At 40.8% G+C, this 27,195-nt stretch overlaps 1 protein-coding gene across 7 annotated transcripts in view; it reads right to left on the minus strand.

Moving 5' to 3' along the window:
• The window catches only part of DENND1A (DENN domain containing 1A), a 531,039-nt gene that overhangs the window by 261,785 nt on the left and 242,059 nt on the right, over positions 1-27,195 (minus strand). For all 7 annotated transcript variants that reach the window (XM_059891201.1, XM_015473579.3, XM_015473580.3 and 4 more), the window contains 2 exons: positions 16,227-16,296; positions 1,790-1,870 (listed from right to left, as the gene is read on the minus strand). In XM_059891201.1, coding sequence (XP_059747184.1) covers positions 1,790-1,870; positions 16,227-16,296 — 151 coding nt within the window. The remainder of the gene's footprint in view (positions 1-1,789; positions 1,871-16,226; positions 16,297-27,195) is intronic.

Genomic DNA, 27,195 nt, shown 5'->3' on the forward strand with positions numbered 1-27,195 from the left:
GACCAGAGGAGGTCAGAAACATTCCTAGAAACCACTGGCATGAAACAGCTGCACCTTCCAACAGTTCTTCCTGCCCCGGCAATGGCTTGTCCTTGAGGCCTGGCAGCCACTCAGGGGAAGGATAAGGCCCTTCCTCCCCAGCAGCTGGTGACCCAGCCCGGCTACTCCCCAGCTACCTGTCGGATGTCATTACAGACTGAAGCAGGGAGATCAAGCTGCTTAGGAAAAGGGACAGAGACAAAGGCAAGGTTGCTTAGCTCTGCAGCAGGGAGTAGGGGCAGGTTTAAAGCTCATTTCTTCATCTTTTTCAGACATTCTTCCTTACACAATATTTCTTGGAAAAGGCTTCTTTCCCTCCTCTGCTCCACTGCAATAAGCAAAAGCCTCTACCAATTCCTTCTTTCCTTCCTTTCTTTCAACATTCATGGCCTAGTGGAAAAAAACATAGGCTTGGGTTTAAAAGCCCCAATCTCACTGATTAACCATACGACCTTGGATGGGCAAGTATCTTTTCCTCTCTAAGTCTTAACTATGACATAAGAATGCCAATATCTATTTTTAGAGTTGTTTTAAACATTAGAGATATATACTTGGCATAAATTAGGAACTTGGTATATAGTAGATGTATTATTAGTTATTGGCAGTAATACTGCTTTTAATGTGATCATCATAAAAAACCTTTCCATGTTCATTTTCTTTAAGAGGGCAAATACTGAGATAATTACCATTGACTATCAACACTGTACCTGCTTCTAGTGAAGATGAAAGACAAAACTTTTTAGAACATTCAGACCCTACAACATTGGGGAAAACAGCCCCTGGATAATCAATAGCTGGCCAAAGAGTGTCCATCTGAGAATTCTGAAGAAGGTCATGACTAGCATTTGACCCAGAGAATTACAGTAACTAAAATATGAAAAAAAAAAAAAAAAAAAAAACCCCTTCTTATCCAACACCTTATCTGATAGATGAGGAAATCGAGGCCCATGAGGTTAAAGGTTTTGATTAAGATCACTCATGTCATTGACAAAACTATGACTTGGGGATTGAAATCTCCCAGTTTATAATTCAAAAGCTTTTCTACCCAGACCACATAGCATGTATGTAAGAGAGTTCAAGGAAACAATCTGGCCAGGAACTGTGCTAGGCAGTCTCCATTCTCGTCCTCAAGAGAGGGTGTGCAGTCCAGTGGGGGAGATAGGAAAACAGGTTGTTCCAAAGTGTTGTGACTAAGTACTGCAAAGTGTACAAGATGCTTGGGACAAAAAAAGAAAACCTTACCTAAGCCTTCGGGGGTGTGAGGGGAGGATTTTGCTGGAATAAAAATTTGAGTTGAGTTCTGAAGGATGAGTATGGGTTACCCTGGTAAACAGGGGAAAGGTGGTATTGAAGGTTTGGGGAAGCAGGATGGGCTTCAGCAAAGGCACAGACACAGCAGGGTTGTGTGGGGTCACTGGGTGGAGGAGGCGAAGCATGAGGCAGGGAGCCCCAGGACAGGGGTTGAGGAGGCAAGGGTTGGCTGTCCCATTCCAAGCCCAACACCTGCCATCAGGAGATGCTAGTGATGGAATGATAGACAGGAAGAGAGGAGCATGGGGGCATTTGGGAGCCCTCTCTCATGAAATCATAGAGAAAGAAAGAAATACAACTCCCTGGCCTGTCTTGAGATCTCTAAGTATTTGGGGGTGGGGAAGGTACATATGACAAAAAGACAATCTCATTTGGCTCTTTCTTATTGTTAACAATGGAATGGTTTCTCAGTGATTGCTAATATTCTACCCCCACTTACCACACTGAGATGAACAGACACTCCTGGGTCAGGGATAGGAAGTTTGTACAGAGTTTCAAGAAGCTCATTCCACTGACTCTCCTGAAAGAAATAAAAGGCTTAAGTAACAAAGGCAAGACTGAGCCCTTAGTCAGAGACCTGCAGGGAGGTCTGGGCACACAGTGAACTATGGGCCCTCATGACGGAGGGGGCTGGGGAGGTGCTGGCCCCACAACAGAAACAGGTTTGATATTCAAGTAGAGTTGGACAAAAGACAGTGCTTATGGCTCAATAAAAGAACCAAATAGATCCTCCCACACCAAGTTTGACATTTTCTACTCAGTGAGACACCTACCATGACCGCCTTTTATGGATCATATACCATAAGCTCTCAGCAAATCTATCCTCTCAACTCCATAGCAACAACTTTTAAATGCAAACAATCCCAGCTTACAGGGCGGGGGTGGTAGGGAGAAATAACGATGACACTATAGATCTTGTCTTTATCATCATTACTCTCAATTAATTTTATTGAGTGTTCACCAGATACACACAGCAGCCTCCAATTATGGAAAGTTAAAAATGAACTACTACAACAGCATGCAATAGAGGCTGGTGGCTGTGCATTTTAATTAGAGAAATCGAGCCACAGGATGAAACATAAAGCAGTACAAATTATTCGATTGAAAACAGATTCACCTTTAAAATGCTCAAAAGAACACTGCTTACAGAATCATCCAAAAGCTATTTCTCCCACCCTGTGGAATTCTCTGTGCTGATAAAATAGTAATAAGCTTACATTTGTACCCATTTGGTAGCTGTTTTCAGCCTCACAACTACCTCACTTTACAGACTGAAAACTAAGGCTCCGAAGGGTAAAGCAACTTGACTCAAATCAGCCAGCTGGGAACTGCACAGCCAGAAGCTAACCACAGGTTTTCTGTGTTCAAACCCAGAGCCCTCTCTGCTGTTCACAACTGTCTTTGTTAGTGAATTTAAAGGAGAGGGAAAAGAGGATAAGTCCAGATTAAAATCATGTTTTCAATCTGAATTCATAACTTACTCAAATTTCTCAGAGGGTAGAAATGAACATGTGCAGGCACACAAGTTTAATTTTGCTTTGAAACAATCTCAAACTTACAGAAGAATTTTAGGACATTACAAAAACAACAACAACAAAAAAACCCTTTATTTTCCATTTGAGGGTGGATTACCAGTATTATGCCCTGTCATCCATGAACACCAAGGATGTTCTCCTACATAACCACAATCAGGAAATTAACACTGAAACATCATCATCATCTAATCCTCAGATCCTACCAAATGTTGTCAATTATGCCAATAATGTCCTTGATAGCAAAACAATCCAGTTCAGGAACAAGTGCTGCCTTCAGTTGCTATGACTCTAGTTTCTATCAGTCAGGAACAGTTCCTACATTTGTAAGAACTTGACAGTGAAACCAATCACTTTGTAGAATAATGCTCACTTGTCTGATGTTTTCTACTGATTCCGATTTCAATTCATCCCATTTCTGCTGACGCTCACTTTAATCATTTGATTAATTCATCTGATGTCTCTACTGTAAGATCAATCATTCTCCCTCTGTGTTGAGTAAGCATTTTGTGAAGCAATACTTTATGTAAATCAATAGCTTTTTAGTTTCCCTTCACTTTCCACCATAAGGGTGGGGTCACCTGCATATCTGAGGATATTGATATTTCTCCCGGCAATCTTGATTCCAGCTTGTGCTTCTTCCAGCCCAGAGTTTCTCATGATGTACTATGCATATAAGTTAAATAAGCAGGGTGACAATATACAGCATTGACGTATTCCTTTTCCTATTTGGAACCAGTCTGTTGTTCCATGTCCAGTTCTAACTGACCTGCATACAGGTTTCTCAAGAGACAGGTCAGGTGGTCTGGTATTCCAATCTCTTTCAGAATTTTCCAGTTTATAGTGATCCACACAGTCAAAGGCTTTGGCATAGTCAGTAAAGCAGAAATAGATGTTTTTCTGGAACTCTCTTGGTTTTTCGATGATCCAGCAGATGTTGGCAATTTGATCTCTGGTTCCTCTGCCTTTTCTAAAACCAGCTTGAACATCTGGAAGTTCACAGTTCACATATTGCTGAAGCCTGGCTTGGACAATTTTGAGCATTACTTCACTAGCGTGTGAGATGAGTGCAATTGTGCGGTAGTTTGAGCATTCTTTGGCATTGCCTTTCTTTGGGATTGGAATGAAAACTGACCTTTTCCAGTCCTGTGGCCACTGCTGAGTTTTCCAAATTTGCTGGCATGTTGAGTACAGCACTTTCACAGCATCATCTTCCAGGATTTGAAATAGCTCAACTGGAGTTCCATCACCTCCACTAGCTTTGTTTGTAGTGATGCTTTCTAAGGCCCACTCGACTTCACATTCCAGGATGTCTGGCTCTAGGTGAGTGATCACACCATCATGAAAGTGAAAAAGGAGAGTGAAAAAGTTGGCTTAAAGCTCAACATTCAGAAAATGAAGATCATGGCATCTGGTCCCATCACTTCATGGGAAATAGATGGGGAAACAGGGGAAACAGTGTCAGACTTTATTTTTGGGGGCTCCAAAATCACTGTAGATGGTGACTGAAGCCATGAAATTAAAAGATGCTTACTCCTTGGAAGGAAAGTTATGACCAACCTAGATAGCATATTAAAAAGCAGAGACATAACTTTGCCAACAAAGGTCTGTCTAGTCAAGGCTATGGTTTTTCCAGTGGTCATGTACGGATGTGAGAGTGGGACTGTGAAGAAAGCTGAGCGCTGAAGAATTAATGCTTTTGAACTATGGTGTTGGAGAAGACTTTTGAGAGTCCTTTGGACTGCAAGGAGATCCAACCAGTCCATCCTAAAGGAGATCAGTCCTGGGTGTTCATTGGAAGGACTGATGTTGAAGCTGAAACTCCAATACTTTGGCCACCTCATATGAAGAGTTGACTCATTGGAAAAGACCCTGATGCTGGAAAGGATTGGGGGCAGGAGGAGAAGGGGACAACAGAGGATGAGATGGCTGGATGGCATCACCGACTCGATGGACGTGAGTCTGGGTAAACTCCAGGAGTTGGTGATAGACAGAGAGGCATGGCGTGCTGCGGTTCACGGGGTTGCAAAGAGTCGGGACACGACTGAGCGACTGAACTAAACTGAACTGACTTTGTGTAAATATCACATTCCCCTTTTAATTTATCTATTTACTTATTTATATTAGTATGCACACATGGTCTTCTGTTTTATTTAAGGGGTTATAATCCTTTTGTATCATTATTTGTTCTGATGCTCAAATTGTCCCAGATATGACCAGTGAAAATCCTTTGCTCCTTCAAACTCACTTTTGTGTCTTTCTGGCATTTTTACATCATTTTTTTAGATTTTAATTTCTTATAATTTTTTGCTTTATTACTGCTTGAAACAAAGTAGTGACTCTAACATCATGAACAATTAAATAAGGAAGCAGGACTGCAGAGTAGAGAAGAGAAATAATTTCCACAAAGCAAGAAAAAAAAAAAAAAAAGAACTTTATTCAGTGAGATCTCTATGACCCACATGATTAGCAAATTTTGAACTGCAATTTCACTCTATGTCTTTAACCAATTATTCTTCTGGCTCAGCTTTATTTATTTACTTCTGGAAAATAGTATACAAAGCTTTTTATTTGTATTTTTAAATTAATTTTTATTGGAGTATAGTTGCTTTACAGTGTTGTGTTAGTTAGCAAATGAATCCGTTATATGTATACATATATCCCCTATTTTTTTATTTTCCTTCCTGTTTAGGTCATCACACAGAGCACTGAGGATAGTTCCCTGTGCTATACAGTAGGTTCTCATTAGTTATCTACCTTTTGCATAGTAGTGTATATTTATCAATCCCAATCACCCAATTCATCTCACCCTCCCTTCCCTGCATTGGTATCCATGTTTGTTCTCTACAACTGTGTCTCTATTTCTGCTTTACAAATAAGTTCATCTGTACCATTTTCTAGATTTAACATATAAGCAATATTACACATTTGTTTTTCTTTCTGACTTATTTCACTTTGTATGAAATAAGTCTCTAGATCCATTCACATCTCTGCAAATGACACAATTTCACTCCTTTTTGTGGCTGAGCAATATTCCACTGTATACATGAATGACATCTTCGTCTATACCTCTGCTGATGGACATCTGGGTTGTTTCCATGTCCTGGCTATTGTAAATAGTGCTGCAATGAACACTGGGATGCATGTATCTTTTTCAAGTATAGCTTCCTCTGGGTATATGCCCAAGAACGGAATTGCTGGGTCATATGGTAGTTCTATTTTTAGTATTTTAATGAAACTCCATACTGTTCTCATGGGTTTCCCAGGTGGCACTAGTGGTAAAGAATCTACCTGCCAATGCAGAAGCTGCAAGAGGCGTAGGTTCAATCCCTGGGTCAGGACTATACCCTGGAGCAGGAAATGGCAACCCGCTCCAGTATTCTTGCCTGGAAAATTCCAGAAGCACCTGGTGGGCCACAGTCCATGGGGCCGCAAAGAGTTGAACTCGACTGTGCACATACTGCTCTCCGTGGTGGCCATACCAATTCACGTTCCCAAAAACAGTATAGGAGAATTTCCTTTTCTCCACAACCTCTCCAGCATCTATTGCTTATAGATTAAAAAAAAAATTCATTTATTCAGCTGTACTGGGTCTTAGTTGCAGCAAGCAGGATCTAGTTCCCTGACCAGGGATCAAACCGAGGTCCCCTGCACTGGGAACAAGGAGTCTTAGCCACTGGACCATCAGGGAAATCCCTGTAGATTTTCAGAAGATGGTTATTCTGACCAGTATGAGGTGATACCTCATTGGCATTCATTTGATTTGACTGGCATTCATTTCTCTAATAATTGGTGATGCTGAGCATCTTTTCATGCGTTTGTTGGCCATCTTAATGTCTTCTTTGGAGAAATGTCTATTTAGGTCTTCAGCCTATTTTTTTTCTATTGGGTTGTTTGGTTTTTTAATACTTAGCTGCATAAACTGTATATTTTGAAGATAAATCCCTTATCAGCTGCTTTATTTGCAAACATTTCCCCCCATTCTAAGGGTGGCCTTTTCATCTTGTTTATGATTTACTTTGCTGTGCAAAAGCTTTTAAGTTTAATTAGGTCCCATTTGTTTATTTTTATTTTCATTTACATTATTCTAGGAGGTTACTTGGAAAATCCCACGGATGGAGGAGCCTGGTAGGCTGCAGTCCATGGGGTCGCGAAGAGTCGGACATGACTGAGCGACTTCACTTTCACGCATTGGAGAAGGAAATGGCAACCCACTCCAGTGTTCTTGCCTGGAGAATTCCAGGGACGGGGGAGCCTGGTGGGCTGCCATCTATGGGGTCACACAGAGTCAGACACGACTGAAGTGACTTAGCAGCAGCAGGAGGTGGGTCAAAAAAAGATCTTGCTGTGATTTATGTCAAAGAGTGCCTAAGAGTGCCCTATGTTTTCCTCTGAGTGTCCAGCATTATATTTAGGTCTTTAATCCATTTTGAGTTTATTTTTGCGTATGGTGTTAGGCAGTGTTTTAACACATTCTTTAACATGCAGCTGTCCAGTTTTCCCAGCACCACTTATTCGAAATACTGTCTTTTACCCCCTGTATATTCTTGTCCCAATGTCATAGACTAGGTGACTACAGGAGTGTGGGTTTACCTCTGAGCTTTCTATCCTGCTCCATTGATCTATAATTCTGCTTTTGTTCCAGAATCATGCTGCCTTGATTACTATAGCTTTGAAGTAAGGTCTGAAGTCAGGGAGCCTGATTCCTCCAGCTCCATTTTCCTTTCTCAAGATTGTTTTGGCTATTTGGAGTCTCTTTTGTTTCCATACAAATTGTAAAAAATGTTGTTCTTATTTTGTGGAAAATGCCACTGGTCATTTGATAGGGATTGCACTGAATCTATAGATTGCTTTGGGTAGAAGAGTCTTTTTCATAATATTGAGTCTTCCAATCCAAGAACATGGTATATCTCTTCATTTGTGTCATCTTTGATTTCTTTCATCAGTGTCTTAAGTTTTCTAAGTATGGTCTTTTGCCTCCTTAGGTAGGTTTATTCCTAGGTATTTTATTCTTTTTGTTGCAATGGTAAATGGGGTTGTCACCTTAATTTCTCTTTCTGATCTTGTCAGTGTATAGGAATGCAAGAGATTTCTGTGTATTAATTTTGTATCCTGCATCTTTACCAAATTAATTGATTAGCTCTAGTAGTTTTCTGGTGGCATCTTTAGGATTCTCTACGTATAGTACCATGTCATCTGCAAACAGTGACAGTTTTACTACTTCTTTTCCAGTTGGGTTCCTTTTTAAGACTACTTTTTCTTCTCTGATTGCCATGGTAGGACTTCCAAAACTGTTTTTAGTAAGAGTGATGAGAGTGGATATCCTTGTCTTGTTCCTGATCTTAAGAAGAAATGCTTTCAGCTTTTCCCCAATGAGAATGATGGTTGCTGTGGGTTTGTCTTATATGGCCTTTAAGGTACATTCCCTTTATGCCCTCTTTCTGGAGAGTTTTTATCATAAACGTGTGTTGAATTTTGTAAAAAGTTTTTTCTGCATCTATTGAGATGGTCATATGGTTTTTATTTTCAGTCTGTTATTATGGTGTATCACTTAACTGATCTGCATGTATTGAAGAATTCTTGCATCTCTGGGATAAATTCCACTTGATCATGGTGCATTGGTGGTTTGCTAATATTTTGTGGAGGATTTTTGCATCTATGTTTCTTGGTGATATTGACCTATAATTTTCTTTGTGATATCTTTGTCTGGTTTTGGTATCAGGGTGATTGATGGTGGCCTTGTAGAGTAAGCTTGGGAGTGTCCCTCCTTCTGTAATTTTCTGGAAGAGTTAGAGAAGTTATTAGCTCTTCTCTAAATGTTTGATAGGATTTACCTATCAGCCATCAGGTCCTGGACTTCTGTTTGTTGGAAGATTTTTAATCCGTTTCAATTTCATGATTAGACTACTCATATTTTCTATTTCTTCCTGATTTAGTCTTGGAAGGTTTGTCCCTTTCTTCCAGGTAGTCCATTTTATTGGCATATAGTTGCTTGTAGTAGTCTCTTACGATCCTTTGTATTTCTACAGTTCAATTGTAATTTCTTTTTCATATCTAGTTTTACTGATTTGAGTCCTTTGCCTTTTATTCTTGATGATTCTGGCTAAAGGTTTATTAATTTTATTTATCTTCTCAAAGAAACAGTGTTTAGTTTCACTGTTGCTACCGTTTTCTTCTTTTCCATTTCATTTATTTCTGCTCTGATCTTTATGATTTCTTTCCTTCTATTAACTTTGAGGGCTTTTTGTTGTTCTTTCTCCAGCTGCTTTAAGTGTAACCTTAGGTTGTTCAAGATTTTTCTTGTTTTTTTGTTTTGGTGGAACTGTACTGCTATACACTTCCCTCTTTTGCTGCATCCCATAGGTTTTGGGTGGTGTTTTCATTACCATTTGTTTCTAAGTCTTTTAAAAAATTTCCTCTTTGATTTCTTCAGTGATCCGTTGGTTATTTAGTAGCATATTGTTTAGGCTCCATGTGTTTTTTTTTTCACAGCTCTTTTTTTTCCTATGCAAGTGTGACAGTCACTCGGTCGTGTCTGCTTTCCGACCCCATGAACTATACGTCCATGGAATTCTCCAGGTCAGAATACTGGAGTGGGTAGCCGTTCCCTTCTCCAGGAGATCTTCCCAACCCAGGGATCGAACCCAGGTCTCCCATATTGCAGGCCGGTTCTTTACCAGCTGAGCTGCAAGGGAAGCCCTAAACCTGATTTCTAATCTCACAGGGTTGTGGTCATGCTTGATACGATTTCAATTTTCTTAAATTTACTGAGGCTTTACAATAAAATAAATTAAAAAAAATTTTTTTTCCAAGGCTTAGTTTGCGACCTAAGATGTTATCTATCCTGGAGAATGTTCTGTGCACACTTGAGAAGAAACTATATTCTGCAGCTTTGGATGGAATGTCTATAAATATCAGTGAAGTTTATCTGGCCTAATGTATCATTAAAAGCTTCTGCTTTCTTATTAATTTTCTGTCTGGATGATTTGTCCATTGCTGTAGGTAAGGTGTTAAACTCCACCACTGTTATTGTTACAGTCAATTTCCCCTTTTACGTCTGTTAGTGTTTGTCTTATGTATTGAGGTCTTCCTATGTTGGGTGCACAAATATTTAAAATGGTTATATCTTCTTTTTGGATTGATTCCTTGATCATTATGTAATGTCCTTCCTTGTCTCTTGTAAGAGTCTTTAAATTCTATTTTGTCTGATATGGGTATTGCTACTCCAGCTTTGACTTCCATTTGCATATGGTATCTTTTTTCCATCCCCTGCTTTCACTCTCCATGTGTCCCTAGTTCTGAAGTAGGTCTCTTGTAGACTGCATATATATAGTTCATGTCCTTTGATCCATTCAGCCAGACTATGTCTTTTGGCTGGAGCATTTAAATTTAAGGTAATTATCTATACATATGTTCCTACTGCCATTTTCTTAATTGTTTTGGGTTGTGTTTTGTCGGGTTTTTTTCTCTCTATTTCCCTCTTAAAGAAGTTTCTTTAGCACGTATTGTAAAGCTGGTTTGGTATGCTGAATTCTCTCAGCTTTTGCTTGTCTATACAGTTTTTCATTTCTCCATCAAATCTGAATGAGATCCTTACTGGGTAGAGTAATCTTGCTGTGTTTAGTCACTCAGTCATGTCTGACTTTCTGCGACTCCATGGACTGCAATCTGCCAGGCTCCTTTGTCCATGGGGATCCTCCACGCAAGGATGCTGGAGTGGGTTGCTATGCCCTCCTCCAGAGGGTCTTCCCATCTCAGGGATTGAACCCAGGCCGCACTGCAGGTGGATTCTTTACTGACTGAGCCACCGGAGAAGCCTAAGAATGCTGGAGTGGGTAGCCTATTCCTTCTCCAGAGGATCTTTCAACCCAGGAATCAAACCAGGGTCTCCTGCATTGCAGGTATATTCTTTACCAGCTGAGCTACCAGGGAAATCTTGGTAGTAGATTTTTCCTTTCATCATTTTAAATATGGCCTTCCACTCCCTTCTGCCCTGCATAGTTTCTGCTAAAAAATCTTATGGGGAATCACCTTGTATGTTATTTTCTGCTTTTAATATATTTTCATTGTATTTAATTTTTGCTAGCATGTTTCTCCATGGATTTATCCTGTATAAGACTCTCTGCACTTCCTGGACTTGAGTGACTATGTCCTTTCCCATGTTAGGGAAGTTTTTGACTCTAATTTTCAAATATTTTCTCAGACCCTTTCTCTTCTTCTGGAATCCCTATAAATCAACTGCTGTTGCAGTTAATGTTGTCACAGAGGACTCTGAGACTGTCCTCATTTCTTTTCATTCTTTTTTCTTCATTCTGCTCTGCAGCAGTATTTCCACCATTCCATCTTTCAGCTCATTTATCCATTCTTCTGCTCAGTTAGTCTGCTATTGATTTCTTCCAGTGTATTTTTCATTTCAGTTATTGCGTTGTTCAACCATGATTATTCTTTATCCGTGTTCTTTTAGGTCCTTGTTATCTTCTTGATCTATATCTCTATTCTATTTCTGAGATCTTGGATCATCTTTATTATAATACTCTGAATTCTTTTCCAGGTAGATTGTCTATTTCCTCCCTTCATTTACTTGGTCCTCTTGGTTTTTACCTAGCTCCTTCATCTGCAATATTTTTTCCATCTTCTCAACTTGTCTAACTTACTATACTTGCAATCTCCTTTCTGATGGCTGTAGGGTCACAGTTTCTCTTGCTTCTGGTTTCTGTCCTCCAGTGGATCAGGTTGGTCCAGGAGCTTGTGTAGGCTTCCTGGTGGGAGGGACCAGTGCCTGTGCTCCAGTGGGCAGGACTGAGTCCTGTCACTCTGATGGGAAGGGTTACATTGGGGGGGGGGGTGTTTTGGGGTGTCTGTGAGCTTACTATGACTTTAAGCAGCCTGTTTGTTAATGGGTGGGATTGTGTTCCTATCTCGATGGTTGTTTGGCCTGAGGCTCCCAGCACTGGAGTCTGCAAAAAGTTGAGTGGAGCTAAGTCTTGGTATCTAAGCTAACAGCTGTCCCTTCCCTAGGTCTGCTCTCCAAATCCCACTTTTCAGCACCCAGCCTCCCTCCACACCAGCAGACACACAACTCAGGCTGGGGTATGCAGGCTGCACAAATCTTATTCTGGTCTACCTCTCACAGACTGGTTGCTGGTTCCCCTCCGATCCTCTGAAGTTCCTTCTTTGTCCCAGCTGACTTCCGCAGAGTGAAGGGGTTTCTCTGAGTGTAGGAATCCCTCCTCATCCTTCAGCTCCCTGCCAGGGGTGCTGTTCCCTTCCTATTTATTTCCTCTTTTCTTTCTTTCATCCTATCTGGTTGTGTGGGGATTTTTCTTGTGCTTTTAGGTGTCCAGAGAGTTCTGCTAGTGTTCAGTAGGTGCTCTGTGAGAACAGAGAACAGTTCCATTTGCAGATATATTCTTGATGTATTTGTGAGGATAGGTGAATTCCACATCCTCCTATTCTGCCATCTTGACCCCTCCACCCCAAAATGTTTTGAGCACCTCCTCACTTTTGGCACAAAAAGATATTCCAGACTCATCTTTTCACTAGTATAAAAAGAATTAGACATTTCTTCAAGGAGTCCCTGCTCCTTTCAGTAGAAAATGGATTTCAGTTCAGTTGCTCAGTTGTGTCTGAATCTTTGCGACCCCATGGACTGTTTTCCAGCATCAGGGTCTTTTCCAATGAGTCAGTTCTTCACGTCAGGTGGCCAAAGTATTGGAGCTTCAGCATCAGTCCTTCCAATGAATATTCAGGACCTTAAGGATGGACTGGTTGGATCTCCTTGCAGTCCAAGGGACTCTCAAGAGTCTTCTCCAACACCATAGTTCAAAAGCATCAATTCTTCAATGTTCAGTTTTCTTTATGGTGCAGCTCTCACATCCATACATAACTATTGGAGAAACCATAGCTTTGACCAGAAAATGGATTTAGGAACCAAGATTTGGGTACCCGGGTATGTGCTCCCTGCTACTTGTGTACAGTGGATACTTGGGTGTGCTCACTGCTACTTGTGTACAGTGGAAAACAGGGTGCTCACTGCTACTTGTGTACTGTGGACCCCAGGCCCTTCCAGTGGATAGGGCCAGGGGACATCTCTCTCACACGCACAACCCACAGTACACAGTTACATCTCCATTTTCTGTATATCTGTCACATATACTGAAAGCCATGGGGTTCACACCAACGACTCATTTCAATCCAACACAGGAATAATCCTAGTTTCTTCTCTTTACATATTTTAACTATATTCTAGCCAAAGTGAAAAATGTTGCCTTTATTTCCTTAATATATCGACTTGCTTGTATGTAAGCAATCCTCTCCATCTAGATGTCCTTACTCTGCTCAAATACTGACATCCAGTGCTAGGCCACCAATATCTGCCCCCCTCCCCTGGATCTCCCACCAACAAAAATGCCCTCCTTACCCCAGGGTTCATCACCCTAGTGCTCAGCCATTGCTGCTGTCCTCTTTCCACGTGCCTCCTGTAGATCCCACTGAAGTTCTGACATCTGGTGCCCAAATAAAGCCAAGACACTGTCACCACTGCTGATGCTGTTGCTAAGTCACTTCAGTCATGTCCAACTCTGTGCGACCCCATAGATGGCAGCCCACCAGGCTCCCCCGTCCCTGGGATTCTCCAGGCAAGAACACTGGAGTGGGTTGCCATTTCCTTCTCCAATGCATGAAAGTGAAAAGTGAAAGTGAAGTCGTTCAGTCGAGTCCGACTCTTAGCGACCCCATAGACTGCAGCCTACCAGGCTCCTCTGTCCATGGGATTCTCCAGGCAAGGGTACTGGAGTGGGGTGCCATTGCCTTCTCCACTGTCACCACTGTCACCACTGTCCCACATAAATGCGTCATTGCTTAGCCTCCAACACCCTCAAACAGACTGCTCACTTTCTCTCTGGATCAGACGCCCTCCTCACCCTCTGCCATCCCTTCTGCAGAGATGTCATCATTGCTTTATTCAGGGCCTGATAATCACTGTGCATCAGTGACTCAAAGAGACACCCTCATGATGTAGCTTAGACTCTGTCCTCCATGCTGAGCCATCACGGTCACTCCCCATGCCCTTAATTGAAGCTCACCTACCCTGTACAACTTTCTCAATGACTTCTGGACTTGGGGAAGAGTTTGTTTTGTTTTGTTTTTAATTAAATCTCTTTCTACCTGGTCTAATCTGATAACCCACATCTTGCAAATAATCAAGCCAGTTGCAAGCAGACTACCTATCTTCTGTGTCATAATTTCTTTGACCAGAAGAAATTCAATAAACAAGAGTCTTTCGTATAAGGGAAACAGACTCCACTAGAACAGATCACTGAACTCAGTTTCCAACATTCCAAGAGGCAGGGTCCTTAACTGGGGCAAAGGCCCAGAGGATTGGTACACCAGTTTTACAGAGTAATAATCCTATCTGCCCTGTGCATAGTTTGTTACCCACCTAATATTTCCTGTACCCCAAGACATGTTTTTAAAAGTCTAGTAAGTCTTTTTTTAAATGACTGGAGCTTATATATGGTGGGGAAAAAATGTGAGTTAAGTTCCAATTGTAAGACTGTTAACAGCCTACATGTTATACAATTCTATTTACTAAAGACGTCTTTCACTTTTAAACGAAAAACCAAATGTTTGACAAAAGTGAACCATGAATCGGAAATCAATGAGCAGATCCAAGGTGGCTACAACTCATTCATCAAAGCGTAAACCACTTCTTTTATGACAGAATTCCCTGATACCTAAAGCATCCTTTCGGAATGAGTGTAGTGATCTGGGGAGCCATTTCTATTAGTTATTTCTTCCGTTTACTGTGGCCTCTGGAATACACTTGCCAATGAGTAAATCTAACTTAAAGATTTATCCATTATTGACACAATTTCTACCTTTTCTTCAAAAATAGCATTTCCCAAAATGTGTTCCAGGAAACATTGGTATCTCAGAATGCTGTCAATATTTGTCATGGAATTAAAAGGTATGGGGCTGTTGTGAATTTCTAGGTAACATAGATTTCTCCACTGTAGGACTTTTCAGAGTCTATGTTACAGGAATTTTAAGGAGACAAAAATGAGGCACAGCTTTCCCTTTCCCTGACCCCAGTATTACTCACCTATGGTACTCTTTTTGAATGGAGCATTTTTTAGAACTAATGTTCTGTAGACAATATGATGGGGGAAACTCTCTAACATTTAATAAGAATGCATCTCTTTAATTAAAAATCTTAGACCATTTACAAGAAATGAAACTATAATAAGTTAGTTTTATAGACAAATATTCAACTAACTAATAATCAAAGAAATGAAATTAAAACAATGAGAACTGTTCACTTGTCAAGGACACAATGAAGTCATCAAAAGCTAATGATGTGACTGTGGTAATCCAGATATCCCTGTACTTTGCCAGTAAAGGGTGTCTTTTACCCTTTACTGGCAAAATACAGGAGTACAATTCTTCTGGAAAGAAGCTTGGCAAATGTTTTAAAATATTTATGTCTACTAACCTTCAAATGGCCCATCTGAGATTCTCCTTTTAAGGAAACACTCCAAAATGAAGAAAATGTTTTATGTTCAAAGATGTTAATGGCTATACAATAATGGAAAAAAATCCCAAATAATGAAAATTCCTAATAACAGAGAAATGTCTCAGTAAACCAAGGTACATGATACATGATATGCAACCATGGTAAAGATTTACAATGTTTTTATTATTATGGAATAAACACTTCCATTACTATGGTACCTAAAATTGTGGGTCTCAAAAGTCTAAATACAGTTCCAGTTGCCTCTTGACACCCACGGAAGATACTTCAGCGTGTCACTTCTTCCCAAAGTACAGTGAGGTACAGCTGAACTTTTAAAGTGTTTTTCAGACCCTTAAAAAAATTACTGTAAAAGCACAAGAAAGCCCTACTGAAATGGGACTGGGACACTGGGTTAGTCACTTGCCAGTTAAGTGTTTTATTGACAAACCCTAACAATTCAAATTTGTGCCTCAGCAAAATTATTATTTAATACATATCATGAACTTTCAGAGCTGTTTGGGAATATAAGATGGTGAATATTAACTCTGAATGCTAAGGGCCTATTTATTATGTATGTAATTCAAAAAGTAAAGGAAGAAAACATCCCAAAATGCTAGCGATATTTATTTGAGGTTGGGGGGAAGGTAGGGAGACATATTAGGAGTGACTTTCGTTTCCTTCTTACTGCTTTCTGAATTTCCCAAACTTTCTATAATGGGAATGTGTTACTTTTTCAGTAAACATTTTAGTGAAATACACAGCACTATTATTTTTATAATTATAAAAGTTAAAGTTTACTTATTAAACAGAGTAAAATAGAAGGTAAATACCTGTCCTTTTGTCGTGTAATCTGCCAAGATGTTAAGTAGCTTATAAAATACTTCGAACCAGGGGAGATAGCTGAGGGAAGAAGAGGAAACACACGAACTATTAGTATACAGGTCAAAAACTTTAATCAGGAGCTAATTCAAGACAGTACATTTCAGTTTCTCTTTATATCCTGAAGGGCTTTCCTGTTGTAGGCTGTGCTAGAAATGCAGACTGGTAAAATGCTAATTATTTCTGAGATTTAAAAAAAATTGCCTGTGTAAGGCAGAGGATTGAATGTCCATTATAAATTATTCCCATGCCTCAGAGCTAGAACAGGTTCATAAAGAAGAAATTCAAAGCAGACTCTGCAATCAGGAACCATCTCTGAAGAGGCCCCCAGGCTCCTCCCACCACACCCACCCCTTCCAGGAAAGCTTCTATTCAAGTTTCTCATGATTGGACACACATGGCCACACAGACACTCGCATAGACACACATACACGGCACTTTCACCGTTGCTGTGTGCAAGTGTCCCAAAGGCCCCAAGAGCTTGAAACCATTCATCAAACTTTCTATTATAATACAGCCTTCTCTGTGCTTATTGCAGCAAGAGCTCTGACTCTCTGCCCCCACTGTCCTCCAGCAGGTCCTGAGCATCATGTCCCTTAATTCTGATGAGAGCCTGGTCCTGACCTTAGTCCATCCTCTGTGTGGCTCACAGAGTGCTCTAAGATGTGAGTGTAAATGGCCCACTGGATTACATTCCTGCAGCGGTGCCCCATCACTGCAGGACTGCTCAGGACAGCATTCGAGGCTCTTCTGTCAGGTCCTTGACCGTCCTTCCAGTCGCCCTCACTTTGCACCCCATATACACATTCCTCTCACTGCAGTCATACTCTGAGGAACGTCTAGGCGTTCTCAAGACTGCCCGAGTCTGCGCTGCATACACTTGGCACTATTCTCCCTCTGACCTTCATGATCTTCTCTAGCTGACTTCTGCTCATTCTCCTAATAGTTCCCCACCACTGCCCTGCCCCGACTCTCAAGCCCTAATTCCCCTTTTTCTGTACTGCCCTGTCACATGCCTTCCCAACAGATTAAACATGACAATAAGGAAGGAATCACATCCTTCTTACTCTGTCTTCCCAGGGCCAAGCACGGAGCCTGGCAGACCCTCAGTGCTCAGTGTTGATAACAAACAAAAACAACAGAGGCGTATTAGTGCTACAGAATTATTGCTGAAACATATTCCTACTCCCAAGAAGTTTTTTCACTTATAACATCAATAGCTTTGTTCTCCATAGAAAACTTTTCCAAAATGACATCAAACAGTCATGTGGGAAGAGTATCCTATCAACTGCTTGCCGTCATGCTCACATCTGCCCTGCTGCGCTCATAGTGTCCATTACCAATAGAGTGGAGGACTGACTCCATCCCACCAGGCAGAAGGAAATCAGCGCCCTGGACAGATTACCAGCTGTACTGCTGAGGGTAATAAATGAAGTGAGAGGGAACAGAGAGGATAGATAAAGTGCACAGCTCTCTGTCATTAATGTCTGTCTGAAGCCAGCACATGCTACTGTAAAATTTAAGTAGCTTATCAAAATATACTGATAAGCAACTTAACTTTTCACTTCTCTGACAGTATTATCACTTATGTTAATATGCTTCAATCAGCTCTGGCAACTGCATATTGATTATTATAGAGCAAATGACTGCTGCCACTTTACACAGCATTTACTTTGGCAGAGTAATGTAAACATTCAAGAGGGATTAGGGAGGAGATAAGTTTCCCTCTTCCTATTCTGTTAAATAAACCTCTGCTGAGTTAAAAGCCATTATAGAATGAACAATAAATCCCCTCAGAAAAAAACTCCTGCCCAGATTAGAGGACTCTCAGTAAACAAACTTAACCAAGGATTACAAATATCTTTCTTCTTTTCCCTGAAAGAAAAAAATACCACTAGTTAAATCCAGCGGGAAGGGGTCGGTGGGGGGGAAGCAAGAGAAAATATTTTCTTGTAAGGAAACCATGGTTTCAAGTAAATGAGAGCAAAGTTGCAGTCATTTTAGGAAGACTTGAAGGGACATGGGACAGGCTGCTTCTCTGACAATTTAGGACTGCAGTGCACAGGAAGCAGTTCTGGCCACTAGGTCCAACTGACCAACACAGTTTGTGAGGATGCAGGAGGGTGACAGGCTACAGTCGCCTGGCCCACAGCCGACTGTGCCCAGGATCTCACACTCAACCTCGACCCCACCAAATCGATTCTTTTTGGCTACACTAAACAGAACCCTCAGCCATGGGAGGCTTTGCAGTTGCCCTGGAAATCAGCCATCTCTCTCTCCAGCCTGACCGGACACAACTGCTCCCCACATGTTGTCCCCTGTGCACTGACAGATGAGTATCTAGCGATGGCAGTGTTAAGGTCTTGAAACCAAAACCCAGCTGTCTTCTTCTTCAAAGGATCCCTCTTTTCCCCTGTTGGGAGGCCAGGGTTCACAGCTGAACTTTATCCAGTGGTGTTTCCTGTACTGCTTCATTAGTGCCGACACAACAGCTTCGAGCTGCTGGCAAGGGTGCAGGTGAGGATATGGAGACCCTCGGCTCCATTTTGTGCTCGTCTGTCAGCACGAAGTAAACACTACTTCCCAATCCAAAGGCAGGAAACAAACGCTCCATTGTGCTGCTCGCTCCTCCCTGGATAGCTAACGGACTTCCAAACATCTCAGGGCTTGCTCAACTTGCTCCCTTCATGCAACTGCTCAAGTTTGCAATGCAGAGCATCACCACGTGTTGGGCTCAGTTCAAGGCTGGGGCCCCAAATCCCAAAGAGTCCCTGCATTGAAGAAGGCCATGGTCCTTTGTGGGAAAAAGAGATAATATAACAAAGAGTAATAGTTTAGGTGGGGGTGCTGGATCTCTTTCCCAAGTGCTTTATTTAGCCTAGGCTTTTGGATCTAATTATTAAATTACAAGGGAACATGAAAACAAATAAACAAACAAAGAAAAAAACAGTCTCAGTCATGTCTGACTCTTTGTGACCCCATAAGTAGACCGAGTATATAGAATAATGACATGAGTTGAGAAAGTAAAAAATTTAAACCATGGTTTTAGGGGAGGGCACACAATGGAGAGAATAGCTAGTTGCATCTATTGGTAGGAGTCAATATGCATCACACAGAAAGGCTGGGCTTCAGCTAAGTCTTGAAAGAGGCTGTTCTTAGTGTATGGGAAGAAGGTTGGAAGGGGTGGAGATAAAGAGCACAGGAAAAACACACACGCAATGGCTTGCCAGCACAAACCTGGGCATGACTTGAGAACTGTGTGCAGCTGGAATAGCCAGAGAGTAGGGTGTGCAGGCTGAAAGATGAGGCAGTGTGCAGAAGGGTCAGGCTCTGGAGGGGCTCTCATGCCAAACCCACGGGCCTCCCTTTTATTCTGTAATCCGTGGGGAACCATAGGGCCAGTTAAAGAGAAGAAACATTTTGAAGATGAGTATTTACAGCCAGGCAGAAAGTGCTTATTTCCCACTCAGCACAACCCAGTGGATCATCTCAGCCCTGCCAGAGCCAGTGTCCACTTTGCTACCCTAAAGAGAAAACCTTAGATAATACGATCTGGTAATACCCATAATTTGAAAAAGATCAATATAAATGCTCGGGCTCTAGTATGAACAAAAAAATGAAAACTACTTTATAATAAACAGTTTAATATTTAAACACTCAGGCACCATTTTATTAGGAGATAAAATGAAACAGTACCTCCTCAAGGGGCTTGTGGCAGATGTGCATCTACTTGTGTTGAGAATGATGAGTTTCAGGCTAAGAAGACTGACATGCAATATGGTTTTTCAGTTTTTCTTGGTGATTTCCACTTGCCTGAGAAGCTCTTAAAACTCCATCATGGGTACTCTAAGGGAGGTATCCCTTCTTTTCTTACTTCCCATCAGCAGATTTTTGTCACCCAGGATTTACTGGATGACAAAACATCCCTTGACTAAGGCTATTTGCCATTCAGTTGTTAAAGCTTTCATATTAACCACCCCCACCCTCAAAATTTAAAGACGCAGAGCAGCACAGCACATGGGAAAACACAGACTTGAGTCGACTCTGCATGAATCTCGGTAGCAACTGTGGCACCTCAGGGAAGTGATCTCTCACAGACTCAATTTCCTCTTCTATAAAAAGATATATACCCTCTAATGAATGTAACTGATGTATACAAGAGACATCCAACCTAGGGCCTGGAATACTCTTCTGTCTCTCTCCGCCTAACATTCTTAGTGTCTGCTTCAGAGGCTCCTCCAGGACTCTGTATACCCCATGCCCTGCAGTCACCAGAGTGGATAGCAGAGTACAAGCTGTTATTAAGAGGAAAATACTCACACATGATATGACCGCTTAAACCAGTAGGTCCCCACTCAGCCCTTCAAGTTTGACTAGCATCTCTATCTACCCCACTGCTAGTGTCTTGGATGGCCCAACATCTACAAGAAAATGCAAATAAAACTACAGCCTCTGCAAACGATGCAGAATTTCATGAAGCCCTTGTTAAGATGCTGGACACCTGCTCAGAGTCAAGGCAAAGTGACTAACCAACGAAGACCTGGCAGCATTAGACCAACAAGGGATGAGAGAAAAATCAAGAAAAACAAGGATGCTGGCACCAAAGTCAAGTCAAAAGAATATGAATTCAGTATCAAAGGGTTAAGAGAAGCTTTGGGAAAATTGATGACATCTTCAAATACTTTTGGAAAAATGACTGCTTTTATGATTATGCTATGAAAGTTAAATATGATATATTATTATGTCTGAAAAATCAAAAAACCTCCCCCCAAACCCCACTTGACTCATTATTCTAAGATTTAATGTGTTGCTAGAATAAAAGCTAGATTTTGTCCAAATGAATTTATTTTTAAAGTTTATTTCTTTTTTTTTCCTAGATAAAATTTTAAAATAAATCTCCCTTCATTTTTACTATAAAATTTTGGTTCCACTTAAATAGGTGCATTTTAGTCCCAGCTCCTGGGCTTATCCACATGAAGACTCACCTTAGTTCTTGATTAGTGTCAACTCCATGAGAACAAAGATCAAGTCTGCTTAGTGTTTAATCTCTAATATGTGTTAAACATCCACTAGGTCAGAACTTCCCTTGGCAGATGTAACTCATCCCTACAGTTTCTACTGAGGCCATTACCACCAGAGCCAGAGAGGAACAGTTAACCAACTCTTATTGGAAAGTGGGGCTTCAGACTTAGGAAGTGGGGTTTTGTGCAGAAAAATGCTCCAGAAACAAAAACAATTGCTATCAGTGGACTGCTGGAGTCTGTGACAAATAATTAAAATAGAGTGAGCACACATTCCAAGCAGACCAAGAAGTACCCACAAACTTAAGATTTCTTACTCCTTGTCCTTCAGCATCAGTAAATCCCACTATCCACTTTTTCTTTTCCCACTTTAAGTACTACGGGAAAATGTCACAAACTAAACTGATTATTGCAGTTTGATAACCTAATTTTTCAAGCACAGGTGAACCTCTAAAACTGCCCAGGTATCCACTGATCTGTTAGTGTATCAGGCCCCAAGTTTCTCTGAGTTTGCTCTAAACTTGCTCTTTCTCCCATCTCTAAAATCCATCTCTCCTGCTCTTCAAAAGATACTCTTCTCTCAAACCTTACTGAAGAAAAAAGCTCTAACATGAGCTTTCCTCCCTCCCATTCCTACACCTCTCATGCCCTCCCCTTACCCTCCCAACTGGAGGCAGAAAGTGGGAAGACTCTAGACTTCAACCACACTGCCTTCTGTAAGACCTATCTTCTCCCTCGTTACACTCAGTCAACAAGGATTCCCATCTTTAAGCCCAACAAAACCATCCATGTGTGCAGTTTTCACACATACAGTTCTCAAACTACAGCTTTAGCATCGAGGTGAACACATGTTCCTCCCTATGAGAAAAATATCCACATCTTCCTGAGCTAACCGCACAAGCTTCACTGAACATTTTCTGGAATTTAAAATGGAGGTGACATTTACAGTTCAAACATCACACATTTCCAGATCATTCACTTTTCAAATGTTGTGGTCAATCATCCATGAAACCACATATTCCTCTGTATTTATTAAGAGCCATCTGATGTATGGCTGGCACTCTGCAAGGTGCATGAGTAATGAGATCCAGGACCCAGCATTCGGGGAGCTCACTATTTCATGAAGGAAGCAGACACACTGGTGTTCTAGAAAGTTTTCCCATGGAAAAAGACAGTTTGCTGATCAATTTTACACAGACTGCTAAGCCAGGAGATCCACGTATTCTGTCACTAGCTGTGGCCTGGACCATTTCTCCTCCCCAACATGTGAAATGGGGATATTTAACTTACACGGCGATTGTGAGAGGAAAACATACACATCCACCACTGAGCCTGAAACAGACTGAACAGTGTTTTTCCCTGATGAAATCATACTCTTTCGCCATTAAGATCAAAAGGTGGAATAACCTAAATAAGAAAAAACAAACAAACTCAATCCCCTTTGGGAGATCAGAGATAGTTTCACTCAATCTGAGCAAATATTCTACTTTGCTCACAGTTGCTAATCTCAAATTGTAAATTTAGTATGGTTTCCAGTTAAGCTCCAGAATCTCTGATTTATGCCCATAATTAACATCCCATTGTGATATCTATTATATCTATGCAGGAAAATGTATGTACTGAATGAGCAGAAATATTAATTTGCCTTAAAAAAAAAAAACAAGCTGCCATAAAACATCTGTGCTTACATAAAGCTACCCAAACATACACTTGGATTTGATTTTGGAAAAAAGACTCTCTTCTCTCTTGATGGGTATTCAATAATTGTTGCTTTTAGAGAGCGGATCTGTCATCTTCTTTTCTATGACAGCATTACTATGATTGAGGGAGATTGCTCAGGAGGAAAGCAAGGAGACACTTTTCTGTTATCACCGGTGAAGTGTTGGTAACAGAAGATCTGTAGAGTAATGACACCTGCACTGACAATTCACTGTAATTCTCAGATATTTTCCATTGAGCCCAGAGAGGGCGAGCACAGAGGCCTTTCATCATTTTCCTAAGAGAGTTTATGATGCAGCCCACTCCTGCATTCACACACCTGCAAGTTTTTTTTCCCATTCAGAGCATCTTATTTTATGGTTTAAATTACTACTGTAATATAATGTAATGGGTTAGTGAGGGTCTAACCATGGCCCACCTTACAGAAGCTTTCATAGACTAAAGGAGAAACACATTGTCTCTGTTGGGAAAAAAAAAAAACACACACAACAAAAGGAAGAAATGGCTACACAAGAAATCTTGTCCTACTTTCAGTAGTAAACAACAAAATTAATTATCCCACTGAGACAACATTTGATATTATTCACATTTTAGAGCTTGGAAGAAGAAGCTAATGAGGAAAGGGGGCAATTTATCAAGTGTTAGGTGCTTTGACATATTACTCTTTACAACAACTCTATGAGATAAATTATCATTCCATTTCACAGAGGAGAAAACCGAGTCTCAGGGAAGCAAAGTGATTTACCTGGGACAGTACAGCTACTAAAAGCACAGCTCAGACATAAAATTAGTCCAATGTGATTTCTATTCTACTCACTCCATACAACACAGTGTTAATTGTACAACCTGATCAAGTGCAACAGTCAATCCTGAGGTGAGGATTTAAAATCCTTAGCGTGTAATTCTTACTGTAGTACCTTGATAAAATGAAAGCTTGCCTCCAAAGGCCCCTCGGCTCGAAGCATTCTGAGCAATCCAACTCTGGCTGCCTCCCAACAATTCAGCGTGTTTTCTTACTTTGCCAGCTCCAGGGACACTAGTCATGTGTCAGCTCTTCACTGCTTTAGGAATTAGTGTACACACTACATTCAGAAACACAAATATAAATAGCTTGATTTAAAATGTTTTAATCAAGCATGACAAAAGATATATTTTAAGCTTCCAGGGCTTCGTGTCAAAAACCAACGCCTTTGAGTCAAAAACACACCTTAGAGGTGTGTTTTTTAGGAAATTACCTCGAGAAACAATGGCCTGTGTCATAGATTCTTAGACTGTTGCCTTTTAAAACATAAAGCTTTAAATGTATGCTTATGGTGACAATTAAGGAAATGCTAGATTAGACAGGGCATCAGTTTTCCACAAATAGCACTTAAATTTAAGTTCATTTCCACCCCAGATCTCTGCTTGAATGTTGTATCATTCAGTCACAAATCTCTCTATAAAAGTGTCTGACTGTCTCTTAAAACCATTTATGCTCTATGCTTCAGTGCCTTTCCTTGGCAACTTTTTCCATATGCTTAACTTCTTTCAGGAAAGCAGTTCTGTCTCAATTCACAGGACAGCAAACCAATCAACACAAGCAAGCAGGCAGGTAAAGAAAGGAAAGGAGACGGGCACACAGAGAGAAAGCAGGATATAGATGTAGCTGGTCCAAGAAACATAATGTTTTAGAAGGCAGAGAGTTTTAGACCAAAAGAAAACTAACCAACCACCTACCCCCAAGCAATCAGAGAGCCCTGAACTTGAATTTATAACCCAAATACCCTGTACCATATGCAACCTGAGACACACAACTGGTAGCACTATTGGGGATTTATGACTTATGACTTGTTCATATTTAATTTGTAACCAAACACTTCCCCTTCCTCTTAGCTACCTTAGAACTCTTGATTAACTCTTGTTTTCACAGGTCAGAGGTTAAATAAAGGAAGGGAAGCATTCTGGGGTGAGACTGCCCAGAGCACCACATCCAAGAGTGACCTGTGCAAGGAGCATTAAAATAAGTGATAAGACTAGAGATTGTTCAAGACAGCTGATGTTCAAAGCCTCCTTTGGGTACAAGGCAGGATCTTGCAACTAGAGAGCTGGCAAAAAAGGCAGACAGGAAACTGCTCTCAAGTTACCTTTTGTGACAGAGCAACTCTCTTACCAAGAGGTTTCTCCCAAAATATTTTTGGAAATGAGACTGAGGCTTTAAGTGAAGGTAAAACAGAATTTGTAAAAGCCAAAGAGCTCTTCTCCTCCCTTTGTCAGAGTCTCCTACTCCAAAGAAAACCTCCACGGCTAGCTCATCGTTTTTTGTTTGTTTGTTTTTGTTTTTGCAGACCTAGGCTAGCATCAGAGAAGCAGATTTCTTGTACACACAGAGGCACAGCCATCCTGCTGAACAGGATATAATCTGTCCAACTGAAAGACCCATCTTGTTCCAAGTACCTACTGGTGTGCCATTCATCATGCACCAAACAGATCAAAATAGTAATAGCAGAGACCATCATTTATTCTGGAATACCAATTTATGCTCATCTGTTTTATGGCTAGCTCTCATTTATTCATTCGTCTCTTCATCCCTTCCTTCCTTTATTCATTGCCTAATATAAGCCATGCACTGGATTAAGAGTTGACTAAGGCATAGCTTCCACTAAAGCAAGTCATTGATTTAAATTTGTATGTGAAACCATTATGGAATTAAGAATGATCTGATAGGCGCAACATAACAAAGGTTGGAAAATGTGGGAAGCAGTGGTAAGTCACCCCGCAAGGAGCTAAGGCACATGTTTTCTCTGCACTAAAATCACAGAACACAGCCAGAGCCTGGAGCAGACAGTTTCCTCAGCAGAGTCCTTCAACAGGACGGAGGAACCCAATGCTGAGCAACCTGAGAAAGTAGGCATCCACTACAAAGTGATCAGAGTTGAAATATAAAATGCCATTAGTCACTCTCTGCTGTTTCCCTGACAGAATATCCTACTTATTTTTAAAACAATTTTTGTGCTTATGGCTTATTGCTTTATTATAATCCAGGGGAAGAAATCCAAATGCTACAAAAGCTTAAAACTGGAGTCATTAAACTCTCTTAAAGTGTGACAGCTTAGAGGAAGGTCAAGTATTTGGTTAAACAAGTCATAAGTCATCAGCCCCCAGCAGCACCACCAGTTGTGTGTCTCCCTCAAAAGAAACCCTAAATACTAATCTTTAGAGACAGGAAGCTCAGCCAGCAATCCTGGCAGAAACCGGTTTCTTTGACGTAAATTCTAAAACTCATAAAGTATGAAAGAGAGCAGGAAAACTGTCTTTCAGGGAGTAACTGTTAAAAGCAGAATATGAAGGTTAGAAAATGTATCCATGAATTATTTTTACTTTATTTCCACCAGCATTAAATTATGTAACCATTTTTGGTGCTTTATTTTAAATGGAAGTTCTACACGTCTATAATAGCAAAACATATGTACATACATCTAAATATGTGCTAAAAGAATGGTTAAATAAATTATGATATATCCAGGCAATAGAAAATTAGGGTTTAAATATTTTTAGAAATACTGTAGGAAAATGCCCACGAAATAATAGACAGTTGATTCAATTGTGCAGGTCCATTTATACGTGAATTTTTTTCACTAAATGCAATACCTGCATTTTCATTTTACAGATCTTTAAGTAACTGTGGCATCTGGTCCCATCACTTCATGGGAAATAGATGGGAAAACAGTGGAAACAGCGTCAGACTTTATTTTTTGGGGCTCCAAAATCACTGCAGATGGTGACTGCAGCCATTAAATTTAAGACACTTACTCCTTGTAAGGAAAGTTATGACCAACCTAGACAGCATATTAAAAACCATGATTTTACTTTGCCAACGAAGGTCCATCTAGTCAAGGCTATGGTTTTTCCAATGGTCATGTATGGATGTGAGAGTTGGACTGTGAAGAAAGCTGAGCGCCGAAGAATTGATGCTTTTGAACTGTGGCGCTGGAGAACACTCTTGGGAGTCCCTTGGACTGCAAGGAGATCCAACCAGTCCATCCTAAAGGAGACGAGTCCTGGGTGTTCACTGGAAGGACTGATGCTGAGGCTGAAACTCCAATACTTTGGCTACCTCATACAACGAGTTGACTCATTGGAAAAGACTCTGATGCTGGGAGGGATTGGGGGCAGGAGGAGAAGGGGACAACAGAGGATGAGA

This window comes from Bos taurus, chromosome 11 (genome assembly GCF_002263795.3).
Source record: "Bos taurus isolate L1 Dominette 01449 registration number 42190680 breed Hereford chromosome 11, ARS-UCD2.0, whole genome shotgun sequence".
NCBI classification, from domain to species: Eukaryota; Metazoa; Chordata; class Mammalia; order Artiodactyla; family Bovidae; genus Bos; species Bos taurus.